This window comes from Nyctereutes procyonoides, unplaced genomic scaffold (genome assembly GCF_905146905.1).
Source record: "Nyctereutes procyonoides isolate TBG_1078 unplaced genomic scaffold, NYPRO_anot_genome, whole genome shotgun sequence".
NCBI classification, from domain to species: Eukaryota; Metazoa; Chordata; class Mammalia; order Carnivora; family Canidae; genus Nyctereutes; species Nyctereutes procyonoides.
In genome coordinates, this window is record NW_026575142.1 from 66,683,547 (window position 1) to 66,709,536 (window position 25,990).

The window sequence follows — 25,990 nt, forward strand, 5'->3', positions numbered from 1 at the left end:
TTGTATATCTTTCTTTAGCATTATATAGTTACAGCTATTTTCTCCTACTACTTTTACATTTTTAATTTTCACATTTATATCTACCATACATTTAAGAGGCCATGATTAAAATCTCACTATAACTGTCAAAAATCACATAAAATATATAAAATCAATGTGATCATACAAAGAGGGTTTATTTATACAAAAGTGCTTTTTAAAATTTTTATTTAAAGATGAGACTTACAGGGGAAAAAATATCCAGCAGCTCTTTTCACTTCCAAAGATCATAGCATTCAATTATCAAATGATATGAAAATCTTGCTATTTTTCTGAGCTAGCATTATTTTTTCACTTGTGGTCACCAACTCTGTTCACTGTGGATGTTTTGGGTCTTCTCAGCTGGACTACAGATGTCTTTTGCATTAAGACAGTAGACTGAGATTCTCTGATCCATGAAACAGTAGTCATAGGAGCCACAGAATTTAGTATCTAATTTGGCATATAGTAAGCTCTAATTAAATAAATTGTGTGTCAGACACATTTTAAGAGCTCTAGAAAAATGAATAAGATGGTGAGTGATTAAAAGAGTATTTTTAGACTAATTAATCCAATAGTAACATATGAGATGAACAGAGATTCAAGAAAGAGAGACAGATCAAATAGAAGTTTACTGCAAAACCTAGGCTTCCAATGAATGGGCCTGCACTAGTGGGGTGGGTGTAAAGTTAGCAAATGAAGATTAAAGCAAGAGAGCATTATACATCAGCCTGAGGGACGAAGAATAAATAAAAGTTCCATGGAGAGAAATCAGGAAGGTGAGAAGAGGAGCAATCAGAGCAGAGCAGGGACAGGAGTAGTGATTTTAGTATCAGGCGTACTGAACTTACTTTCAGTGGGACAGATTGTCAAAGATACAGGACTGGAGCACATGGCTAACTGGAAAGGAAAGCAATCTATTTGAGTACTTATACAGTATCAGAGATTGTCTTAGGCATTTCACTCACGGAATTGGAATTTAAATTTCAGTTATTGGGACACCTGGGTGGCTCAGCAGTTGAGCAACTGCCTTCAGCTCAGGGAGTGATCCTGGAGTCCCGGGATTGAGTCCTGCATTGGGCTCCTGCTGAGGAGCCTGCCTCTCCCTCTGCCTGTGTCTCTGCCTCTCTCTCTGTGTCTCTCATGAATAAATAAATAAAATCTTTTAATTAATTAATTAATTAATTAATTAAGTTTCGTTCATCCACACATTTAGTGATAGACAAGGCAAAAGACTCCAAGAGCTTGGTTAGATCGTTGCTTTGCCATTTCCAGCTACAAAGACCTTAGGGCAGTCTACTTACCATCTTTGTAAGCCTAAGTTTTTTGTCATCTAAGAAATGAAGAAATGATAACGTCTACATTAGAGAGCTGGAATAAGTGATATAATACATAGAAAGCAAATAGCATGATGCCTAAAGTATCATAAAAATTCACTAAACATAGTCACTAGTGGAAAAACCAGAAAACTTAAAACTTGCTGTAGGGATAGAAGGGAAGGAAGATAGAAGATAAAGATACTTAAAAGATGGAGGTGCACCTAGGTGTCTCAGTCTGTTAGACGTCTGTCTCTTGGTTTCGGCTCAGGTTGTGATCTCAGGGTCATGAGACTGAGCCCTGTGTCAGGCTCCATGCTCAGTGAGGAGTCTGCCTGAGATCCGCACTCTCCTTCTCCCAGTGCCCCTCCCCTAACTTGCAGAATCTCTCTCTCTCTCTCTCTCTCGGTAGATAAATAAAAAAATAAAATATATATATATATATATTTTTTAAAAGATACTTAAATGATGGAGAGGTGTTTAGGGAAATGAGAAAGAACCCGGAAAACACACCGTTATGGAAATCATGGGACTGAGAGTTTCAAAGAAAGAGTTCATTACTCTAACATGAAGATAGAGAAAGATTTGGCCCTGGTTGTTCTTCATGTAAGAGGCAAATGTGGATAGCACTACATACCCAAAGTTGGTCATCCATGCCTGGTGGGTTCTTTTTGATAAAAGCACCATAGTATGTAGCAATATTTCGGTGATGAGAATATTTCTTCAACATGTTAATTTCTTGTTTGATCTCTTCCTCTTCATCCTGTATTAGAATAAAAATATTGTCATGAAAATCCATTGTCTCTAGTAGGATTCTGTTTTTCATCACCATCGATATCAACTATGTAATAAATTCTTACGTTTTTTCTTCTGTGGTGATAAACAAGCAAAATTATTATATAACTTGACTTTCTCCCTTGACCACAAAGAAAAAAAATTACAAGACAACAAATCGGCAATCCAAGAGGGTCTTCTGTTTGTACAGCAAACAGGCATAGCATGTAACCTGCTAGAAAAGAAATCTCACCCTTTGACCTGGAAAAAGATCAAGGTATATAGACTTTGAGATAAAATTCACTCATGGCTTCTGGGAACTGTGTCCACTGAGTACTTACCACTGATCATATCTGGTATAGGAAAGATTGGGGGAAGAAAAAAAATACAGACTCAGAGATTTAAAATTTGTTAGGTTCATTTTCTTTGAAGCCTACTTTTATTGAAGTAACTGACTGAAGATGATGAAAGTCAGATGGGAAAGGGAGTGAGGGTAGTTTCCTAGATCTGAGGAAGTTCACAAAACAGGAGTACTCCTCTCACCTTCAGGAAACTAAACATAAAAAGAAAGGGGGGAATGTGGTAGTGCCATGGATGTGAAAAGAAGTAACTCTCCTACAGACTAAGTTTCCTGATATTCCAGTGTCATTCATCCTGAATTTCAGTTTGGAGCCCTCCACGTGGGCTCCTTTTGGGGGCCCTGACATTACCAGGCAAGTGTGCATGTGCTATCCCTAATTTCATTTTAATATGTACACATTAGTTGGACTGTAAACTAGCACTTTACTTCTGAGATTGGTGGGAAAAATCCATCCCAGGAGTGTTGTTTTAGATGCAGCAGTAGTAACAATGATGTATAATAATAATAACGTAGTTTGTTTCATCATCTTTACCTAAAAGGCTGCCCATGCTGTGTCCCTATCTCTCCCCTTACACCATGAGCCGCTCAGCCTCACTTCAGTCTCTACATTGTCGGGCCCTTCTGCAGTCTTCCATGTGATGACTTCTTTCCCCTTCCTCTTCTTCACATGATTTATGCTCATTATTCCTATTAAGTTTAAATGATCCCCCTCAAGGTGTCTCCCTTAATTCTCTCAGGCCATGTCAGGTCCCTACCTACCCCCCTCTCTCTATCTTATCCACCCCCTACACTTCGCATATGCACCATATTTGTTGGTCCCGGTATGGAGATGTGTCATAATTTGCTCATTTACTTGACTCTTGTCTGTGGATTGTAAGCCCTCCTCGGCCTTCAGGTCTCTGTTCCAGAGTCCCTTCCCCACCAAAGCCCTCTGATCTACCTGACTTGGCTTGAGGCTTGTGGATCATCCCATGGGTCTTCCTTTGAAGCACCTACCACAATTGTAATCCACATTTATCCACCTGACCATTTGATTAAACTCTCTCTTCTCGATCAGTCCATAACAACTGTAAACACAGGAATGGTGCCTTCTTTTGCTCTGTAACATGCCCAGCATCAGACAAAGTGCCTTTGAAGAAGCGTGAATAAAAGAATGAACACCTGCAAAGGCGAGCTGCCTAGAGCAGCATTAGCAGGTGCTTGAAAGGAAATGGGAAGAATGAGATGAGAAGAATGGTGAAATGCTGACATTTCCTGACCACGCAAAAATAAGTCTGAGCGAAAAACAATGGAGATCTGACAACCCAGGAGAACAAAACATGTTACGTGTCACGTGGCTTAACAAAATCCAAGACTAGGTGATCTCAAAATAGAACGTACGATTGGGGCGCTGAGCTAAGGAGAAGCATGTGGCCATCATGGTGAGGAGGGGGGTCCGAGAGGGAGGGGCTGGGATGGCATACCGCTGACCACCCAGTTCTTCCCTGCAGCTATCAGATACTAGCAAAGCCTTTGTCGCCTGGGGAGAGACTGACCTTCACAGGCCTTCCACTCGTTCAAGGGTCCCTGCAGCTCACCTCAAATGTCTTACTATGGTGCATATGAGGCTATTTTAAACCTACCATGTGGGGCCAAATAATTGTTGATGAATGCAGGATGTGAGTGGATATACTTTAGGGAAACCCAGACAGAAGGGGAGAAAACAAACCCGAGGGTTTCTGTGGGCAGCCTGGGATCATCGACGGCTGCTTCCACTAAGGAGCAACTTCGTGAGGCAAGAAATCACCCATCCCTTTCCCACGGCAGCTGGCCAGTGTCACCTTCCGGCATTGTTAGTGACAAGTTCGTTCTAGAATACTGCTGCCGGCCTCCTAGGTTCTCAACAGGATGGAGGGTGATGTAGGAGAATCCAAGGGGGGAAAAGTGTCTTTAGAAAGCTTACAGTACTTTTAAGAAAAAGAGACTTTATGAAACAGTTAAATAAGAGTGCAATTCAATATATAATTAAATCCAAAATAGTGTTGGAGATCGGAATGAAGGCAGCATGCTCTCCATCACTTTGCAAAGGTAAACTGAGGCAATTGGAAAATGAAGAAAGCACATGCACTGAGTCAGAAAAATGAGGGTGGGCACGTTCACTTTGGGCTCCACGGTCCTAGGGAAGTAACCTATCTTCTACAACCTCAGTTTTCTCCTCCGTAATTAGATCCAGATTTTATAATAGTATTTTATTATATGCCCCGGTCTTTTGGGATATTTGAATGAAGTATATGAAAGTTTAAAGAGTGATACAAACCAAACATTATTATGAATCTCGTCAACCAATAAATAAATAAATATCAAGGATGGAAGAGCAGGAATGAAAGTATCTTGAATTTTTCTTTAAACTGTATAGTTTCCAAATACAATTACGGAACCACTGTAGGTCTGGTTCTGTAGCTCTAGTGTAGAGCCTCGATCTAGATCTCAGATGACCTTGTGTGTGGGCAAGCATTTTATTGGGCTACTGTTTGTCACAATTTCTAGTCTAGGGCAGTGGTAGCAGCAAGTGAGTCAGTGGCACTGAAAGGGACACACTTACTAGTAACTACGAGCACTTATTTAACATTGGGCAAGCAGTTCACCCTCTCACAACACAGCTATTGAAAAATATGAGTTATAACGTTTTCAAAAAGACAGAGACAACAAAAGAGGCCAGAATTAGATTACAAAGTTATAAAAGAAAGGTGTCTTTTGCTTCGGAAACGTGTAATTCTTATGTCTTAAGAATAAGGTGAAAAGATCAAGCCCACCGGGAAACTAATGACCCCTGGGTCATACTGGAAAACAAAGGCATGGTATCAAATAGTCACAAATTTTAAAAGGGACTAGTTTTAATAAGACAAGTCCATTCCCCTAGTTATTACTTCAGTCATGAGACTTCAACAACTAGTCCAAGCTGGTACATTACATACCCTCAGACATTGCATATAGACTCTCTGAATATCAGTTACGTGAATGAAAATAAGCACATCTATTTAAACCACCTCTGAGGCTTAGAAATTATTAAGTGTTTAAGCATAACTTTATTATCAAAATAAGGAAGACTGTTATTTTCTCAAGATCACGGGAATCTATTTATTGCTTAGTATTTGTGATATACTTGGTGGTGCTGGGGAGGGGGACGCGTGGAAAGGTCATGATTTTGCAGGCCTCCTTCATGAAGAGATGGGAGCCCATTCCCTCTTCTTGTGTCTGGGCTCGGCCATGTGACTCGCTCTAGCCAATGGGACATTAGCAAATGTGATGGAGCAGAGGCTGGAAAATTCCTTGTGCACTGGGGCTAGCTCTCTCCTACTGTCTGCAGACAAACCTTCCGTGTGAGAAGCCACGCCTGACCTCCTGGAGGATGGCAAATAGTGAAAGAGAAAGTGATTTTCAAATGCAAAGAAATGGAGGCTTCCATCTAAGCACTGAGCCATGACTATCTCTGATGATGGTATCATGTAATGATAAGATATCGTGGTCATAAAATAGAGCCAAAGTCCACCTCCTGCAATGTTTGCTGTGTACCAGAAACCGTGTGTTACCTTATTAAATATGCAAAACAGCTCTATGAAGTAGATGATTTAATAGTTCCATACAAATGACGAAAATGAATTTCAGAGAGGTTGAGTAACCCCCACATTCATTCATGTATTGAATGTTAGAGCTAAGATTCAAGGTGAGATTCACCTGACTCCAAAGCCAGTGCTCTCAATCCTATACTGAAAACTCCTAGACAGAAGAGCAGTTAACCCACGGTGATAAAACTAAAGCTGCTAATCATGAAAGATGTGTTTGGGAGCATTTTAAGCCAGGGATGATGAGAAAACTGCCTTTGGTCTTCCAATTAAAGAAGCTCATTAGCACACAATAGTATTTGCTTATAAATGATATCGGGGGATAAAGGAGGGATTTTAAGCTGCATATTGAATACACAGGGAATATACTTTAAGCATCTATAATATGCTAGGATTGAAAAATGGGATTAATAAGATACTTAATATTAGTGTGCTCTACTGATGAGTTTTTTTTTTTTTTTTTTTTGTAAGGTTTTGTTTATTTCTTCATGAGAGACACACAGAGAGAGAGAGAGAGAGGCAGGGACACAAGCAGAGGGAGAAGCAGGCTCCATTCAGGGAGCCTGATGTGGGACTCGATCCTGGGTCTCCAGGGCCGAAGGCAGGAGCCAAACCGCTGAGCCACCCAGTGGCCCCCTATTAGTGTGCTCTGTAACAAAGAGCTTGCCCAACATTTAGCTCTCAATCCATGGAACAAGAATTAAACTGTGTAACTCTTATAATAATCAAACTGACTGGTGCATTTGAACTCAGAAGAAAAGTCTGAGACGTATCCATCTGAGTCACTTCACCCGAGGTGTGTGGACACTGGTTTAAACCACTTCCGCTCCCGCCTTCCGTAGCACTTGTTGGCCTTAGGCTGGAGTTGGCACCAACTTTCCTATCGTTCTCAGCTTCACTGTTGACAGAATCTGACACAAAGTTGAAGATAATTGATTGTTAAAGAATCACGACACTAGACTTTGAAGGGATTGTTGACATTTTCTGGGATGTAGTTTTTAAATGTTTTAAAATAATCTGTAAGAGTGAAATCCCTTCCTCCAGTAGAAAGTTTAGTCAGGATGGCAACAAATTGCATCAACAAAAACGAGGTTTTTAAAATCGGTAACATTGCATTTTTATGAGTTTAACTATTCATATCTAGTTATTAAATGAATCAATGACAACAAAGAAGCTGTTTTAGTGAATACAAAATTAGAATTTTTGAAAGAAATACAAAGTCATGGATGCCCCGGTGGCTCAGTGGTTTAGCGCCACCTTCGGCCCAGGGCCTGATCCTGGAGACCCGGGATCGAGTCCCACATCGGGCTTCCTGCATGGAGCCTGCTTCTCCCTCTGCCTCTGTCTCTGCCTCTCTCATTCTCTCTCTCTCTGTGTCTCTCATGAATAAATAAATACAATCCTTTTAAAAAAAAGAAAGAAATACAAAGTCACATCAGCTTCAATACCTCATTCATTTTCAGTCTTGTCTTACATCCAAAATACAGAGATAAGCTATATTCCTAAGATAAGTAATTGCAAATTTCTCTTTTTAAAGGGAATGGTTTGAAGTTTCAGTGGACATTCTTCTTACTGAATGAAATTCTGCACACGAATGGAGAAATCCAGGAGTATAAATTAAGAGGTTGCCATATTCCAGTGTGTTTATTGGTGTAATAACATACAGTTTGAGGTTTGTTTTTTTTAATCACAACTTATTAAATATGAAAATGTATTAAAAATTAAATGATAATTAAGCATGTATGGATCTCCTAAAATTATCTCAAGGTGGGGTTATGCACCTATAAACTATACTTTTACAGACCCAGAAAGGTTCAATGAGTTGCCTGAGCCTTGAGGGAACTAGGACTTTGCCACGACTTTCTGCAGGTGGTACCTGGATCTGTTGTATTTTAATCTTAGGCTAAAGAATTCATTCTGCAGATATTTAACTGTTTACTGTATCCCAGGCTCAATGTTAAATGCTAATAATATCATAATACAACACCATGGGCATCACAGATTCAAGCTCTGCCCCAATGACACTTACTATAGGCTGTGGGCACACAGATGGGAATCAAAGAATGACAAAGATGCACGAAGAATGACAAACAGGAGAGGTATGGGCAGCTCACCCAACTGGAGGCGTCAGTAGACACAGCACCAAGAATTTCAAGTTTGAGCTGAATTCTGAAGACCTTGTGGGGGTTACCAATTTAGGAAGAAAGAAAAAGGCTGATGTGTGACTAAGGAGGCAACTGTTTTTCCAGCAGAAAAATAGTGATTGCCAAGGCCCTGCAGCTGCAGGTTGCCTCCTATAGGGACTCTTGGTACCACGGAGAGAAAAAGGAAAAATGTCATGCCCTAGTGTCAAAACTAGGATATACTCAGATGACCGTGCCAATCTGCAGGGCTCTTCTTTACCGTGAGGCTGGCCTGTTCTCTCCCGCTGGGAAATGCTGTCCCTTAGAGAAACAGCTAACGCGGCCCAATGTGCATTTTTCTCACAACGAAACCTCCACTGATGATGACTCTCAAGAAAACAATGAATTTTAAAAATAATAGTAAACTACTCATGCTCAAATAATCCAGAAGTAAATGAGTTCACCTGGTAGTGTGGTCACTAACTTGCCTAAAGTCTGCCATAAATGAAGTGGCTTATATTGCTCTTAAGCAATCTCTCGGACACGTTGTGCATACACATACAACAAGCCTACCCATCGAGGCCATACACCCAGCGTGTGCGCACATGTGCAGAGGCCTGGACACACATAAGCCACCAAGAGGGGGTACACTGTGTAGGCAAGATGGGGGGAGACGCGTAAGTGTGCATGTATAGTGGGCAGCTCGGCCTGTTCATTTTTAGAACTCTAGAAGCTTTCCAATATCTATACACTCATCCCCTACAGAACGGAAGCACTAAACACAGGCTCCAAAGGCAGATGGTATTATGCAGGCAAAAATAATATTTGTTTATCTTTTCTTTTTAAAAGTTCTCATCATATGCCTCATTAGACGGTCTGTCTGCTAAAGACACCTCCCTGAAGAGCCCCAAAGAGGTCCCAGGAGGTGTGTTCTGAAGGGTCTCTGTAAGCAGAGTCTGGAGTGGGGATTCCCAGGCTTTGTCGAACCCCCCCCCCGAGGGCCAAACTCCTACAGCTGAGGATGCCCTTCTCCCAGCCCTAACAATGCAAAAGCAAGATCAACTCATCCTCAAATCTCGCGTAGCTGTCACTTTATCTGGAAACATCCTAGCCACACAGATAGGAAATCTTAAATTCTCTCTTATACTCTCTGCACACTCCTCAGAAGTTCAGGAGAACTGTGATTCGGTTGTTCAACCATTTGTTAAATGTGTATAAATGTGTTTTATGCATGCTGGAATGTAAGATTCCAGAAGATAGTGTGCGTCTCTGTTTTCACGGCCTTCACACTGCAGCGCAGCACACCCATTTATTCCTAAATGAATGAGGAAATGAACGAATGGTTATGGTTTCAGCCTTCAGCTTCTGGAATCTAGCTGTACTTTCTCTCTTAGAGCTTGCTCTATACTAATTCATTTTGTATATGCTCAAGGTGAGACTAATATTGTTCAGGGGAAGACTAATAGCTCTGTAACTGAGCTGGCGAAGACAGGCCCCAGTCAAACTATTGACGTGTATTAACGAGTAACTAACCCAAGTATGGCACGTGGTTCATAGCACAGGCTGCCAGCCCCACGCTCTCATCTACTGATGATAGTTCTAGGCACTCTCTAAAATCCTCTCCAATCGTACTGCCTGCCCCGTTCAGGCATTCACTGTATCTTACCACTAATAATTAAAATCATTTATTGAGGACCTGTTAAGTGGCAGGCACTATGCATTATGTCATTTTAGCCTCATCACAAGTTGGTGATATTTGTATTTCCACCAAACAGGTAAGTAAAATGAGACTCAGCAAGGTTAAGAAAGCTGCCTGAGGTCACAGTCAGTAAGGAGTGTAGTAGGGTGTGATCTCAGCTCAACCTGAGACGCTGCTGCCAGTGGTACACCCTCACCTTTCATTCCCATAACTGAGCTGTGGGGAGGCTGCACACACCCTGATTGGCTGACTTGGAATTCCAACTCTGCCATTTACTATCTGAGGGGCTTGGGCAAATTACTTAGGCATTTTGCGTTTTCAATTACTCATTTGTAAAATGAACAGTGTCTGCTAATGGGGGTTGTTTTGAGGATTAAGTGAGCTAACATATATTTAACTAAGTACAACAGTGCCTGGCACATGATAAGTACTCAGCCTTTTTATTTTGACCATGGCTGTTGTTGTTATTACTATTATAAATAATACTATGTCCTGTGCTACCAACCACTCCACTGAATGGCCTCTCTTTGGGAGGGAGCAACAAAACATGCTTGGAGCAATATGTCCCCTGACTCTCCCAAACAACTCAAGATGAAAAGATTTTTTTTTTCTTTTTGTCCAGTTTCAGTAAACATTCACTGAACCCATTAATTATGGGCAAAGCCCTCTACCAGAGGCTCCTGGGAGACCACTTCCTTACTCCTCAAAGAGAGATGGAGCCTGGTCATAAGCTTCAGTTACAGGAATTCAGTAAGCAAGACAGAAATAGGAACTCAGTCAAGCAGGGTTTAAAATGGATCCTCCTAGTAGGCAGATGTTTAGTAAATGCTTATTGAATAAATTAGTGGGAAAAAAATCACAGTGAATTAAACACCAAATGCTCTTCTGTATTAATTGGAGACTACAGCAATGTGTCAGAGGATGGACTTCAAGGATAGAGTTAAATTGCCCAGGCTGAAATAGTCACCCCACCATGTACATGTTATATTGAGGCTACTTAATAGGCCTGGTCTTCTCATCACTATAATGGTGCTGTTAATGGAAGCTGTTTTGCAGGTTGCTGAAATGATTAAGTAATCAATATACAGAAAATATTTAAAAGAGTTCTGGCTCATAATAATCACTCCACCAATGTTAGTTACCATTATTATTACTTTTGGCTGAAACATAACAAAGGCTCTTGGAGAGGCACTTTACGTAGAACCAAATCAACTTTAAGCACATCCACTACAATGATAGTTGATGTCATGGTGTTGCAATTCTCCTGATTTTGCCAACTCAGCAACCTTTCCACCCTTTTCTCAAATACTTCTTTATGCTTTGCTTTGAGGAATCATCCTTTCCTAGCCTTCGACCCTGTAGGTCCCTGGGCCAGGTACCCAATCCAGATATGGAGGAAGGAAAAGAAGGATTGGTTCAGGGTTGGGGACATGACCCAAGCTACACCACTGATATTCAGACTGGCACTTTATTGGGACTAACAATGATGAAGTAATTAGAACATGAACCTGGAAGTGTTGGTGAGAAGAAAGCAGAGCCCAAAGAAAGAGAAAGATAACATTCCTAATCACATCGTGTGACTTCTAATAAACTCCATATTCAGCTTCATTTGGCTTGAGTCGGGCTTTGGTACCACAACCCAAAGTGTCCTGAGTAATAAGATCAGAACCACTCATTCTGAGTGAAGATGATTGGTGAAAGGTGGAAAGTCTAGGATATTAAGTTATTATCTCCTTAAGTGCTGTGTAGGCTTTAAGATACCATTGTAAAGGGACTAGTTGACACCAGGAATTTTTATCCAAATGAAAATGAGGATTATTTACAGGGTTATCAAAGAACCACAGTCTCTTCATATATGGTGGCCAGAAAGCAGTGAATATAAAAGCCTAGAAAAGTATCTTTCTGACTTTCATGAATCTGGAGTTCCTTGAGGAGCTTGTAGAAGAGGCAGGTTCAGAGGCTCCACCCTGAAATTCTACAGCAGGTCTAGAAATCTGCATTTCTAATGAATACCACTGGGGGGGCTGACAGTTCACTGAAGCTAGCAGTCCACTTTGAGAAACACTACCCAAGAGGGCCCAGTTTTGTTTAGATATTGTAGGCAAATCTAGAGTACACAAACCCAGCTGGGAAGGAATCCCTAGAAAGCTGCGAAATGAAGAAATTCTCATAATTATTTCAGGAACTAAAACAACTTCAAAGACTAAGTCTGAGTTGAAGTACTAATTCTGAAGCAAATATCGGCAAATTTGGAAGTGTCTCAGCTCTAAAACCAGAAGAGCAGAAGCATTATACCCAGTTCTTTCTGTGGCTAGTTTCTATTTAAGAAAAAAAAAAGAAAAAAAAAAAAAAAGAAAAGAGGAAGTGGTGTAGAATAAAAACAATAATCTAAAAATTGATTTCAAGTTTATGGTTTTATCAATTTCATTACAATAAACTATAGTAACTTTGCAGTAGATCACTGCAAACAATTAACAAAGACGACCTTTGAGAATTCATCTCAGTTTTTAACAGAGCAGCTATAATGAGCACAATTATAATAATTGGTAAGAAGCTCTCGCAGCATTCCATAATACACAAAAGACAACACGGCAAAATGAAATAGATTGTTTTCTGAGGATACCACACAAATTTCACAAAGGAAATCTTATGCTGACTGTAATGTGTAAGGGGATGATACAAAAGTCATTTGATGCTGTATCAGACACTACGAGAAATGAGAAAACTATCTCCTCATGTGATATCCATATTGATCTTTGTTAAGGGTCAGTGGTCACAAAATAGTCAGTAGTGTGTGTAAATCAGGGAAACTACCCAGCCCTTTCAACAAGGGCTTTCAATTAAGCCTAAGTGCCATAAAGCGTCCACTGTATGCATCTCCTATGTACTGACAACAAACAGCCTTAGCTCTGTACCATCTTCTGGAGAATTGAGAAAGAAAGAGTCTCTCATATTCATTTTCTGCAGAGCTTCGCTATCTTGTGGAACCCAATTTAGAAAGGCTAATTGACATTCCCTAAACTGAAAATAGAAATGTTGGGATAAATAGCTGTGTTGATGCCACAGCAAGGTGGTCTAACAGCAATAAGTGGTTCTTTAAGTAACTTAAAGTCTCAGACATAGAACCAGAAACTATGAAAATAATATTCCGGGTTCTCGAGTCATACTTTATGCATCAACATACAACATTGTGGCCTGAGATTAACGATGCCAGTGGAAATCAAGCGTAGTTCCACAGAACCACACAACAGAACTTCACGGCATGAGTGGTGTGGGCTCCACCCACAGTCATTATTAAATTGCCAAGTGCATCACATGATGTGGAGATCCTATTCAGTCCAAGAAAATACAGTGTTGTGACTTCAGCAGAACTGCAAAATAAATTCTGACTTATTTTGTGGAAAAACTTTATGAAAGGTTTACATATTTTTTGATGGGTTTCCGCATAGAGACTGAAAGTGCCTGATCTTGATTTTTGTGTGAGATCTGCTAACTGGTGACACCATCATCCATCCTCCCTCCACACCTCACAAAACACAGATTTTTAGCGGCACATATTGGGAGAATAAAAGACTACATTTCCCGGCTTCCCTTGCAGCTAGGTTTATGAAAGCAGAAGTGAAATGGAAATGTTGCATATAAGTAGAAAAGATTTTCGTGGAAGGAGCTCTTTTCTGTTCCCTTCTCCTTCCACCCACTCACTCTCCTTTTCTTGCCACCAAAGAACGTGATCGATGGAAATCGGACAACCACCCAGAACCTGAAGTGTGGAAGCCACTCCACCACCTGGTTGCCATACAGCCTTGGGCTGTAGGTTCCAGGCTCCTCTAACACGGAAAAGCAAGACACTTCCATCATGCTTGAGCCTTTGTCCTTTTGAATTTTCTGCTTCAAGTGGCAGAACCAAAATGTAATTCTAAATAATCTACATGCAGCTTCTTCTTCAATAAAGGCCAGGTGAATTAATAAACTAATAGGGATTAAGTATTTGAGCTGGTTTGCAACCTTTGAAATTTGAATAATGTATTTACTTCAAATGCATTATTCAAATAAAAGGACAAATAAAAGGAAGTGGTACTTTAATGCTAAGAAACATGGGGATAATTTTTTTTTTTTTTTTGCTGGTGAAAAATTCATATAATTTAAAGACAAATTCAGATCAATAATAAATAAGGAAAGGAAATCAGTACAATGCATGGTATAAATGATCATTAGTGAAATTAGGATTATGGTAGACAATGTACCATATAATATCTACTTATCAAAGGTAACAAACGGGGCCAAAAGGATGTAGACTGAGATCTGACAAGCAGATATATTGTGTTTTTTGTTTTTTTTTTAAATTTTATATGTTGGCTCTTGTTATCTTTGTGTGATTCATTTGTTCTGTGTCTATTTACATTGAATAAACCACTTCCGGGTTGAATGGAAGACTTTGGTCCTTTAGTTTTTATGTATAGTGTGCAGACATCTCAGAAAAATCTCCAAACAATAGAAAATTATTAATATGCTTTTGATGTCCGGTGAGTCCTTTCAAGTCTGATTTTTGCTCTGTACTCTCAAAAAGGCATTAAATATTTTAAAGAGACCTAGCAAAAAGGATTGAAAGCATTAGATTTTATTTAAAATAAAGTCTAGTCCTTAGATTGCTTTCGACCTTCCAGGCAGAAGTTATATTTCAGCGTTGCTCTAGAATAAGAATTTTTGGTTATTGGGATTTTTTTTTTTTTTTTTGGTCAATATTTTGGAGGAGGGAAATATTCATGTGAAAAGGCCCTAATCAAATTGCAGTAGCGACCCAAACTCTTATCTACTCCAGCACTAGGTGGACCTTTGGGGAAACAGTTAAGACTCATCTCTTCTTGTAATCTCAGTATTATTCTTTTAATACCTTCAAATCCGTGTTCTGTCTTCATAGGCAAATATCTGTGGCTGTGTTTATGTAAATTTTCAACACACGTTATTCACTCTAACTATAGAAGGCAGTGGGTAGGTATCTAATTTAATTAGAGTGATTTATCCATGGTCTTTGCAGTCAGCTGTTCAATACTCTTAACTGCTTTACATTAAGCTCAGTGGAGAAAGACCTTAGATGTTTAGGAAGATTCTAGTTCTGAAAAACAATTTTTTTTATCACCAATTTCTCTATCACAAATATAGAGCTACTGAGATAGAAGATAAAGATACATTACCCCTGTGACATCCATGACCTTAATGGCTGCAAGCTGGCCCGTTTTAACATGACGACCCTGTAAAGGAAAAAAATAATAAAAGATTAAGTTCTGATAAGCAATGTCCACATTCAGTTCCACCTATAGAGAATAATTACCCAGATGACTGTTACAGAATGTGGATGGGGAAAACACACACACACACACACACACACACACACACACAGAGTAATCTTAAATGCTGGGTGGCTCAGTGGCTGAGCGTCTGCCTTTGGCTCAGGTTGTGATCCCAGGGTCCTGGGATCGGGTCCCCATCAGGTTCCTACAGGGAGCCTGCTTCTCCCTCTGCCTGTGTCTCTGATGAATAAATAAATAAAATATTTAGAAAAAAAATCTGAAATGCTTTAAGGATCAATTTCTATGTAATATTTACTTCGAAAAACATCTCCATCACTTTGATTTTGGATTTATTTTCATAGTGGTGTTAAGTTAACCAAAAAAGGCAATGTTGAATAATTTGGTTCTATCTTCTCTCCAAGGTGGTAGATAAGGGCTTCTGTGGGAGGAAGGAAGCTCCGCGTGGAGGGGACACCAGTATCTCCTCTGTCAGAAAATAGTAGGTGAAGCAACTTTAGTTTCCTGGACAGTGAAAATATCTTGTAACAGTTTCAACTGGACAGGATTCTGCTCTAACTTGAGAATGTAAATTTATCTTTGTCTTAAACGTGAACCTAAAACAAAACAGGTAGTAATCAATTCAAATTTGTGATTAAAGAGGCAGCATTGAGCATAAGCAGCTGCTTGGCCAAAGCGAGCATCTTTGGTCTTCGGAACCACAATAGAGGGTCAACCACACAGAATCCGAAGAAAATAGTGTCTGGTGAGAGGGCAACCTCCGAACAGAAGCTTTCTCTACACTTGCTCCTTGAAAAACGTAAAATCTACATCCAATTCTCAGATAGTAGCAAAGATGGTCAATACACATTCCTTCTAAATGCATTTTATGAGTGGCTTCTAAAATACATTTCGAGGACGCCTGGGTGGCTCAGCGGTTGAGCGTCTGCCTTCGGCTCAGGTCAGGATCCCCAGGTCCTGGGATCAAATCCCACACTGGGCTCCCCGCAGGGAGCCTGCTTCTCCCTCTGCCTGTATCTCTGCCTCTCTCTGTGTGTCTCTTTATTATGAATAAATAAATATAATCTTAAAAAATACATTTCAGCAATGACTGCGACCAGGAAGTATTATACCGTCTCCAAGATCAGCTGGATTCAAATGCTAGCTCTGTGACCTTAGTCAAGTCCCCTAACATTCTAACCTTCATCTGAAAAACGGAGATAGTGGTACCTGACTCCTGGTATCTCAGCGAGGATTAAATGTCATAACATATAGCGAATGTTTGACAGTGATGAGCTGTCAGCAGGTGCAGTCTATGATTATTTATGACCCTGTTTTGTGATTAATGTTAAATGTTGACTTTCCTTCTAGGCTATGTGTTTCATGAAGGCCAGGGCCACATCTCATTGTTGTATTCCCAGGGCCTGGAATGGTGGGTACTCACCCCACAGCTGGAGTGGCATGTTTGTGGACGAAAACAGCAGGTGATGGAGGCATGGACACTTGTAGTTGGGAAGAGGGGATAGGTTTGGCGCTGTCTGTCCCTTTCCTTCTCATCGCTCTCAGCTTTTTACACCCATTTTATTCCGATTCTGGTAGTGCTACCTTCACCTTTCCATTTCCCATTCTGCTCCTTCCCTTTCCTCCTTAGTCAGGAAAGAGCTAAAAGAAGGAGGCAGCAACTCTTAACCCAATATGGTCATGAGCACAGCCTCTCCTTTATTTCCTCTTTTGAGACCATAAGGGAAGGGCCTGGAGTGTTAGTGCACAGAGCCCTGGACTGGAATTCTGGAAGCCTGGTTCTGGTCTAGGTTCTGTTCATGACCAGCAGGTTCATTTGGGAAGAGTGATGTAACCCATGGGGGCCCTAGTTTCCCTGTCTGCAAACATGGGGGGAAAGGACACAGTGGCTGGGGGTGGGGAGCAGGGCAGGGGGCAGGTATCATTGTTACTACCAACTCTTTCTCCAAAGAACACTTGGAATTGCAGTTTTCACCATGACTGAGCGGGAAGCATAGTGCTACTGCAGTTCAGTGTCCAGAGGCCAGGAATCCCACTTTCCTGTAGAAGTCCTTTCACACAAGGGAGAAGTTGCAAGTGTCCTCTGTTGACAAACACTGAATGGTCTCCAGAGTTGTCTGGGTCCCAGTAAGAGTCTGGGCCACTGTAATGATGACCTCAGCAAAGCAATCAACAGCTTCTCTTTGGGAATACCGTCGACTCTTGAACAATGCATGGAGTAGGGGCGCTGACCCGTGTGCAGTCAAAAAATCCATGTATAACTCTTGACTCCTCAAAAACGTTTTACTACTAACAGCCTACTGTTCACCCAAAGCCTTTCTGACAACATCAAACCCTCGATCAACATATATCTTGTAAGCTGTGTTATGTACTGTATGCCCACAACAGGATAAGCTAGAGAAAAGAAAATGTTATTAAGAAAATCATAGGCAGAGAAAATACATTTACAGTATGTAATGTAAAGAAATCTTCGTACAAGTGAGCCTATGCAGTTCAGACTCATTCAGGGTTCAAATTGTATAAAGTCTTTAAAGCAAGGGCCATCAATCATACCTTGAACAGTGGCAGCTTCTCTACAAAAGCACTAAAGGAGGGTAGGGAAACGAAGACAAAATGCAGAGCGTCTGGCTGGTGTCCTACAGCTGTTTGACCTTGATGTTCTCCTAATGGCTCCATACAGCCGGATAAAGGCACACCCACCCCTGCATGTGGCCTGCACACCCACCCCTGCACGACGCCGGACCACCTTGAGGGCCTCCCCTCTGCTCTTATTCTGTGGTCCCTGAGACTACACTGTTTGTGTTCTTTGAATGCACCATATTGTTTCTTGCCTCTCTGATAATGTGTTTTCTTTGCCTAAGATGCTCCTCTGCTCCTGAATCCCCAGTAAAGTTACTCACTCTTGTTGGATTCAACTCAAGTACCACCTCCCCTGAAATCTCACTGTCAATCCCTCCTCACCTCTGTGCACCAACGAACATGTCCATGTTTCTATCACGACATTGAGCCCAAAGAACCAGTGGTCCCCCTCCATCCCTCTCTGATTTTCCTTCCCATTCTCCCTTCTTTGTCCTCTGACTTCATTTGCAGCAGAACCCCCACCCCCATCCCCACCAAAACAAAAGAAAATAAATCTCCAATGGAATCTTCCTGGTTCAAGCAAGGGCTTGACCAGCGAAGTCTGGTCTGCTCTAAGGGCCACCTCTCTCTCTTCCCTTGTCAATACACAGTGTGAGAAACGTTACACTTGACCTTCAACTCCTTAAGAAACAGGGAATCTTCTTGGAATAAATAATTTGTTACAAGGACATGTCAACACCTCCTTCTTTCCACCAGCAGCCCCGGGAGTGGAGCGGATCTAGCCTTTGGCCCAGGTTGGAGGCCAGGAATAGAAGAAATCCACTTCATATTTCAAACACAAGGCAGGGGATGGGTGGTTCTCAGTTTGAAAGAAATAAATTAAATATCTGCTACTTTTTTGAATATAGGGTATGTTGTTGTTTTTGTCTTTGCTTTTATTTGAGTGACTGTTATCATGTCACTGAAGGAAAACACCGAGAAAGAAAATAACCTACTTCTCTCCCATTTCCAATTTCACTCCCAAGCTGAAGAGCAGTTCTCGATGGCTCTGACAGATGACTGAATAACACACCTCGGGATGGCAGTTTGGGCTTTAAATGAGATCCTGGAGATGGAACAATTAGCAGCCTCAGCTCAGTCCCAGGCAAAGACATCCCCCGCACTCCGGAATAGGAAGGCTGCTGAACTGTCACCCTTTGATAGAAGAGGGCCACAAAGGAGGCCGCCTGGCACGAGGTGCCTTTTACATCACTGGAGACTGTCAACCCAGATTAGGATCCAGATTAAGGCTGACTTTGAGGGGATAGCCAGGAGTCAGCTGACCTAAAGATCCTAGAAACCCGAGGCACAGTCATTGTTAGGAGTGTTTAAGGAGGCAACTTCATAAAATCACAAATAAGTTAATAGGAGGAGCCCCTAAAGTGCCTAATCCAAGACCCTTTTAGAGATGAGGCCAAAATCTCACAATTAATGAGGACCTCAAACGCAGGACACCTCCTCTTCTCTCCCGCATCTGCCATCCAGCCCATGAATTAAAACTTATCGTGAACATTTTAAGAAATTCTTAAACAAAACTTCCTTTCATATTTTACATCACAGGGGTGAAACATTGAACTGTTTATCTCTATTTCAGGTAGGATCCAAAAAAAAAAAAAATCTTTTTTATTTGAGGGCAAGGCAACATGGGAGGATGTTATTACAGGAGAATTTTAAAGTAAAAAGTTAACATTTCTCCTAATTTTTTATTTCCACTTCCAAAAGAAACGAAAAATATAAACAGGGACTCCATCTAAATTTGAATCTAAAATACATATTCAACCAAGGACAAAACATTTTTTTGATCCTGGCGGGGGGGGGGGGGAGAAACTTTAAAGGGAGACACAAAAGGGTTACAGTTTTTTCTCCACAAAAATTCGAAAAAAAAAATCTTGTTGGACTGCAGTTGCTGAGTCATTTTTTTAATAAAAGAAAGTTTTTTTTTTCCTGAAATAGCCAACAATAACAAAAATAACAGACTAAATCTAGACTAGAAAGCATAATTGGTATTCCAGTAGGACCCAAAGCCTATTGTCAATCATGTCCTCAAGCATAACAAGCAGGCCCACAAAAAAGGAGGAAGAATGAGCATCAAATTGAGGAGAGCAAAGGGTGTGGGGTCACTCAGAACTGGTGAGCGTGGTCCAGCCCCACCCTCAGACACACATCCGAACACACTCTGCTCCCCTTCTTCCTTTCTTCTATCTCACACTTGAAGTCAAAAAATATATATGCTGATTCTTGTTCTTTACAAAATAACACTGCTGTGAAATCTAAATCACTCAAGGATTATAGTACTCTCTCTACCCCTTTACCTCCTCCCTCAGATGAATGCAAAGGAAAAACAATGGTTTTGTCTGAAATAGCCCTGTAAGCCTTGGCTCTGTTGTTGCTGTTCTTTTCTAAGGAACAGCAAGATGGCTTTAGAGCCGCTAGCCCGAGGCTAGCCTGGAAGAAAGAGCACTTTCATTTCTAGGTCACTGAAATACATTTGTTTCCAGCAGAGCAGAGGAGCAAACTGGGTTTGTGGAAAATGCAGACACTCTACCTACTATTTCCTTCCGTGCTGTCCAAGGACTCACACACAGGTAGAATGTTTTTAGCTCCTCGCGTGTAGGTTAGATTAGATCTCACCTTTATTGAGGAAGACTTCACTTTGCTAATTGCAAGTGCACTTTCCTAATTGGAACAATTGTGTTTCCATGGCATCCTACACGAACCCTAATGGTCATATCCAACGCTGTGATTTTCAAATTGTGCATTGCTAAGAACTATGAAAATTGGGGTGCCTGGCTGGTTCAGTTGGTAGAGCATGTGACTCCTGAGCTTGGGGTTGTGAGTTCAAGCCTCATGTTGGGCACCGAGCTTACTTAAAAACAAAGAAACAGACAAACAAAAAACCCACAAAGGGCCATGAAGATAAAATCAAATGGAAAAAAAAAAATCCGAGGGTAGCAAATGTGGTTATGGCTGTTGTTTCATGGATCAAATGTCATGATTTTGTCTATCTATCTATCTATCTATCTATCTATCTATCTATCTATCATCATCATCATCTGTCTATCCATCCATCCATCCATCCATCCATCCATCCGTCCATCTATCATTGATGCTGTAGTAGACCACCCAGATTCTCCCTTCAAAACTGAAACATCTGACAGCTCTCAGCCAGTTCAATCTCTGGGAATTGGCTTCAACCACAAAAGCACTGCCAGGGACATGCTTCCACCTGGAGACAGCCAAATCAATGAATGGTTGACATAAGAGTATAAAGGTCCAGCCCTCTTGTCTTAAAAGGGCACAATTCTGAAGGACCATCTCAGCTCCTGACTTCCTAGGGATGGCTGTGGTCTTTATAAGACTGCATTGCAGTTATACTCTTTCTTCTGCACAATTCCATTTTTCTTCAAAGGTGTAGACCCCAAGACCACTCCTCCATAAAATTCCTGCATGTAAATCTCCATCTCAGGGTCTGTTTCCAGGGGAACTCTACCTAAGACAGTCAGTGACAAGAATGGCTCGAGGAAACAGGTTCTAAGAGTAGCTGTCAAGGAGACCCCCATCACTGGTGGCAGTGGCTCCTGCATAGCCCCTGGCATATTGTAGCAGTGTCACCTGACAGTGAGCACTGTCAAGATGTTCACTACTGGGGAAATGGGAGTAGGATACAGGTGCCTGTTGGACACAATTGAGTCTAATATTTCCAATGTTGGAGAGATCCAAAAGAAAGAATAGTTTAAAAAATGGAACCAGATGACTTTTGCTGAGAGCCACTTATATACTAGAGTTTAAAAAAAAGAAAGAAAAGCCAAGAGCAATTAATCATCAACTGAAAGCAACAGAAAATCATCAGAGAGGTGAGGCTAATTCCTGAGGCCTGCCTTTAAATAAGATGGGAACATCACCGCTGTGGACTCAGAGGAGCTGGGGAAATCGGAGGTTTAAGGCTCTCAAGTGTATCAACTTGGATGCCTCTGTTCCAAGCTTCAGTCTTATTCCTTCCCAATCAGACTTGTATTGGGGATTCATCCTTTTTCTTCTACCCTGATAATTAATTCCTGAGTCTGGGCTTCAGCTTTTCCTATTCTCAGGCTTCAGAAGATAAGATTTTTTTTTTTTTTAATGCCACCCAAGATTTTGGTAGAGGGACAAGAGAAGCAGTCAAGCCTGAGAAAGGCATGGTAGGCATGCCTCAGACTTCTCAGGAATGAGGATCAGGTCACCCCAACAAGTCAGCCACAGAGACCAGCAAAGATGCTAACCAAGGAGAAGAGACGTAAAATGGATAGTCGAGGAGGGAAACAATGAGCTTAAGCTGCAACCATTAGATAAGATGCAGCTGGGGGCTTCTTATAACATTGCCAAGGAAAAGAGATGAGCTAAAATATTAGAGGAGCTGTTTCCAGACTTATTATACAAAACAAGGAAGCCCAAGCATCATGGGAGCATGTTCAAAGGTCCTGTTATGCTATAGTTATCGGAGCATTTCAGTAACTAAAAGTAGGCCACATGGCAGGGTAGAGAGAAAGTGTCTAGCAAGTCCACAGGGCCTCACAGGCTACTTTGAGTCGTTCTTCCTTTATCCTAAGACCAATGGGCAGCCTCAGCCTCTACAGGGTCTGAAGCAAGGATGTAAAGTCACCAAGTTTGTGTTTTGAAAAGATTGTTCTAGGGGCAGGGCAGAGAGCAGAGGCAACAGAAAAGAAGGTGGAAAAAAATAACATTTATAATGGTAATAATTAATTCAGCTGAGAGGATGGCAACTTGGACCAGGATGGAAGTAAGGGAGAGGGTAAAGAGTGGATGGAGTCAAGAGATCCTCAGCAGGACCTGGGAATGGCTTGGATATATATTTACCCTGCTCCTCCCACAGTGCTTGGCACAGCAGGGCCTCGGAGTAAATATTTGCTAACTAGTGGACTGGAACAAGTCGTAAGGGCTGAGGGTTGTATTCAGGTTCTTGGTCAACACCATCCATATGTCCACATCAGTCTCCCAGTTCCTTCCATTTCTATCCAGACCCAAAGTGTACAGGAGCAGATGGGGTGGGACTGTGAGCAAGAGTTTCAATCACCCCACTCATCAATAAGACACGAGAAGTTGAATTTAGTGGATGAAGTTTCTTTCAACTCGACAGAGAGGCCAATATACTCCCCCTCTCCACAGATCACAGAGACCAGAAGTTGGTTTTAGCTTCCCCTCTGAGCTATAACGAGGAGGGTGAACTCTGGATTCTCCAGTCACAGTTAAGATTAAAGCATAGTTAAGATACCTACTGGACATCTTCAAGAATGTGGCCTTCCTTTGACACAACATGACTTGAGGCAAAGAAGTAGACCAAACCACCTTATGGAAGGACTCCAGATCAGACTCCTTCTGATCAAGGAACAAGAATGGTCACAGGATATATTTGGACCAGCGTCTACTCCTAGGGTTTCCCCAGGTTAAATAAGGACTTATTTTTCCTTGGCCCACATGTGCCTTTCATCAGGAGCTTTAAAAAGTCCTGCTCTCCGTGCCGTAGAGCTGTGATCCAGCCATCAGTGCTTCCAGACTTGCGGCAAAGATGAAGCAAGGTGCTGACACAGGACAGTTCCCAAGCAACAGCTCCCCGTCTCCACACCACTCACTGTGAATTCCTCTGCTTGGCACCTCTGCCAGGCAGAAAATGGATTGTTTTCAAGATTGTTCAGGGCTGGGCCAACTGAGAACCAAGGCTTGCTCACAGACACAGGGTGGGCAAGAAAAGACTGTCTCGTTTTTCTTTGTTAGAAACTAGGATTCCTGTCTTCAGGGCTGCCAGTTTGGCTCAGTTTATAAATCAAAATGGATGATTAAAGGGGGAAAAAAAATCAAATAGTCACAATTTTTAGCAGACAATAGTTAATGTATGCAGATTCCATGGCAGGGAGCCTAATGCCTGTACCCAGGAAAGACACACACAGCTGAAGTGACAGCAGTGACGAGGCAGACAGGCTGCAGGGTGGTGAGAGCTCAAAAAAGTAGCAGAACCAGTCTCTTGGCCGTGGCTGTGAGCCAAGAACACACTTCCCAGGAACCTCTTCTCTCCACCCAAGGAGAGGAACACAAGACCAAAGATCTCATGGGCTCTCCTCTCATTTATTCCACGGAATTACCAGTCTTCGGTGGCTTTCGGACATTAATTGCTGGGAAGATAATTCCTCTCGGAAATTCGAGCCTCCTCGATGTAGGGGTACAAAAGATGGAAAAAGAATGTGTGTCTGCAGCCAAATCCTGGGCTTCCCCAGTGTTCCACCTCTCCCCACGTGGGCCAACAGCCCCCCACTATTACCTGAGTCGGGGTGGCCCCTGTAGACATCGATGGTATTTAAAGGCCCTGGTTCCTGGACACCAGTCCAGGATGATGAGTATACTCAACTTCATTGGAAGGAAGAAAATAAGGACCCTGTCTGTGGCTTTTTTCTTCCCCCCAGATAAGCCTCAAGTAGGTTTCTTTACTCTAAGACCGTTGGTGGAAAAATGTCCTTCGTGAAGTGTTCTTAATTTTTAAAAAGCAAAAGGGAACAACTTTATGTTGATTCTCAGTGGTTATTTTTGTTTTGTTTTTCGTACTCTGAAATCTGAGTGTCCAAGCACAGTCTTTTTTTTTTTTTTTAAGCAATTAATATTAGTTTCTTAAAGGCCAGTGCATTTTAAGACACAGGCTAGAGGCCAGTGTCTTAAACTGCATGGGTTGCATGATAGAGGTCAGTAATGCCCTTACCATACACAGACGGGCTGATCTCGATGCAGTCTATGATAGTTCAAGGCTACAGTGGACAGCCCTCAAGAGTTTAGACTAGACGGTGTGAATCGTACTGGAACCAACTTGTCCCTCCTCTGAGTTCCCTGAGTCCCTTGGGCCTTCAGTGCACCAAGTACACAGCGGCTGGACGCTGAAACCACAAGCTCCTCAAAGGCAGGGACTTGGCCTTACATCTGCTTAATCCTCTGCCGTTGCCTAGCACAGCATTGGACAAAGAGTAGGTGCTAAATCACACCTGGAAACAGCTGCTGGACCTAGTGGACCTTGTAAGCTGCCTCCAATCACAGTGAACAGAGAGACCCTAGTGATCCATCCTGGCTTAACCCGGAGAAGCATGATAGAATGTGGAGAACTATCTACCTACGAGAGGCAGGTAGCTTTTCCCTTAAGATATAAGGGACTATAAGGCCAGTTCCCAGTATGGCAATGGGAGGAAGAGGCCACCTGGTCTGATAGGAGTATTTTGCTCAAGAAGATTTTGGGTTTGTTTTCCTTTCCCTCTGCTAACCAACACCCTTGGGTCACGGGAGTGAGGCCCGGAGGCGTGAGCAGACACTAGCGCTCTGCACTTCATGACCTCACAATTTACCTGACAGAGGAAAGGGGCAGGGAGACAAAGATATGACAAGAGAGAGGTAAGGCCCAGGTGCCACCCTGCTCAAGCACCTCCCTCTCTGCCTTCTTTTTTCCCGACACATCCAACTGCTCTTGGAGGAGGGCACCTCATTTTGTCAGATTTTGAATCAACAGCTCTGTCTTTGCGGGCTACTTCAGGGGGCAAGTGACAGACCCTTCGGCCCACTCCATTCCACTTCCCAGCTGCAGATTAAGAAGATGTATTACGTCCTCTCCCGGGGCCTGCATCGGTTTGTCATTACAGCCTCACACCAGCCTGGGCTTTTTGGAGATTTACCACCACGTGGTCAGGAGCGGGTGGGTTGGCTTTGCACCACGAAGCACCATAGGCAGCAAGGCAGAGATAAATAATAATAATGATGATAAAAAAGACAGTGCTGCATTTCATTTTCACCTAATTTATGGCTTCAATAGGAAGCCGGTCTGCCCACAGTGCCGTCTGGGTTACTTCATAATAGCGCGTCTGTGGCAGCAGCAGCAAGAGCAGGTCTGGAAGCTTGGAGTTCTGGGGGAAGAAAAGGATGGCACCGGAGTGGTAAGAAAAAAACAAAAGGCAAGGACCACTGTGTCCCCAGCTATCGTGCTCGGGCAGCAGGGACACAAATAGGGACCCACTTGACTCTTTATCAGGGCTGTTGATGAATAAACTCTCTCCCACAGTGTCCTCAAACCTCCAGAAGTTTTAATTAAAACAAAAGAAATGTCAGCAGGAGAAGCACTGGAATATAATTAGGGCCCACCAAATCTAAAGT

The 25,990-nt window shown here is 42.0% G+C and overlaps 1 protein-coding gene across 11 annotated transcripts in view; it reads right to left on the reverse strand.

Annotated features, from left to right (window-relative positions):
* The window catches only part of TNIK (TRAF2 and NCK interacting kinase), a 375,104-nt gene that overhangs the window by 136,355 nt on the left and 212,759 nt on the right, over window positions 1-25,990 (reverse strand). For all 11 annotated transcript variants that reach the window (XM_055308516.1, XM_055308517.1, XM_055308514.1 and 8 more), the window contains exons 3-4: window positions 15,086-15,142; window positions 1,972-2,097 (exon numbers count right to left, since the gene is read on the reverse strand). In XM_055308516.1, the coding sequence (XP_055164491.1) occupies window positions 1,972-2,097; window positions 15,086-15,142 (183 nt within the window). The remainder of the gene's footprint in view (window positions 1-1,971; window positions 2,098-15,085; window positions 15,143-25,990) is intronic.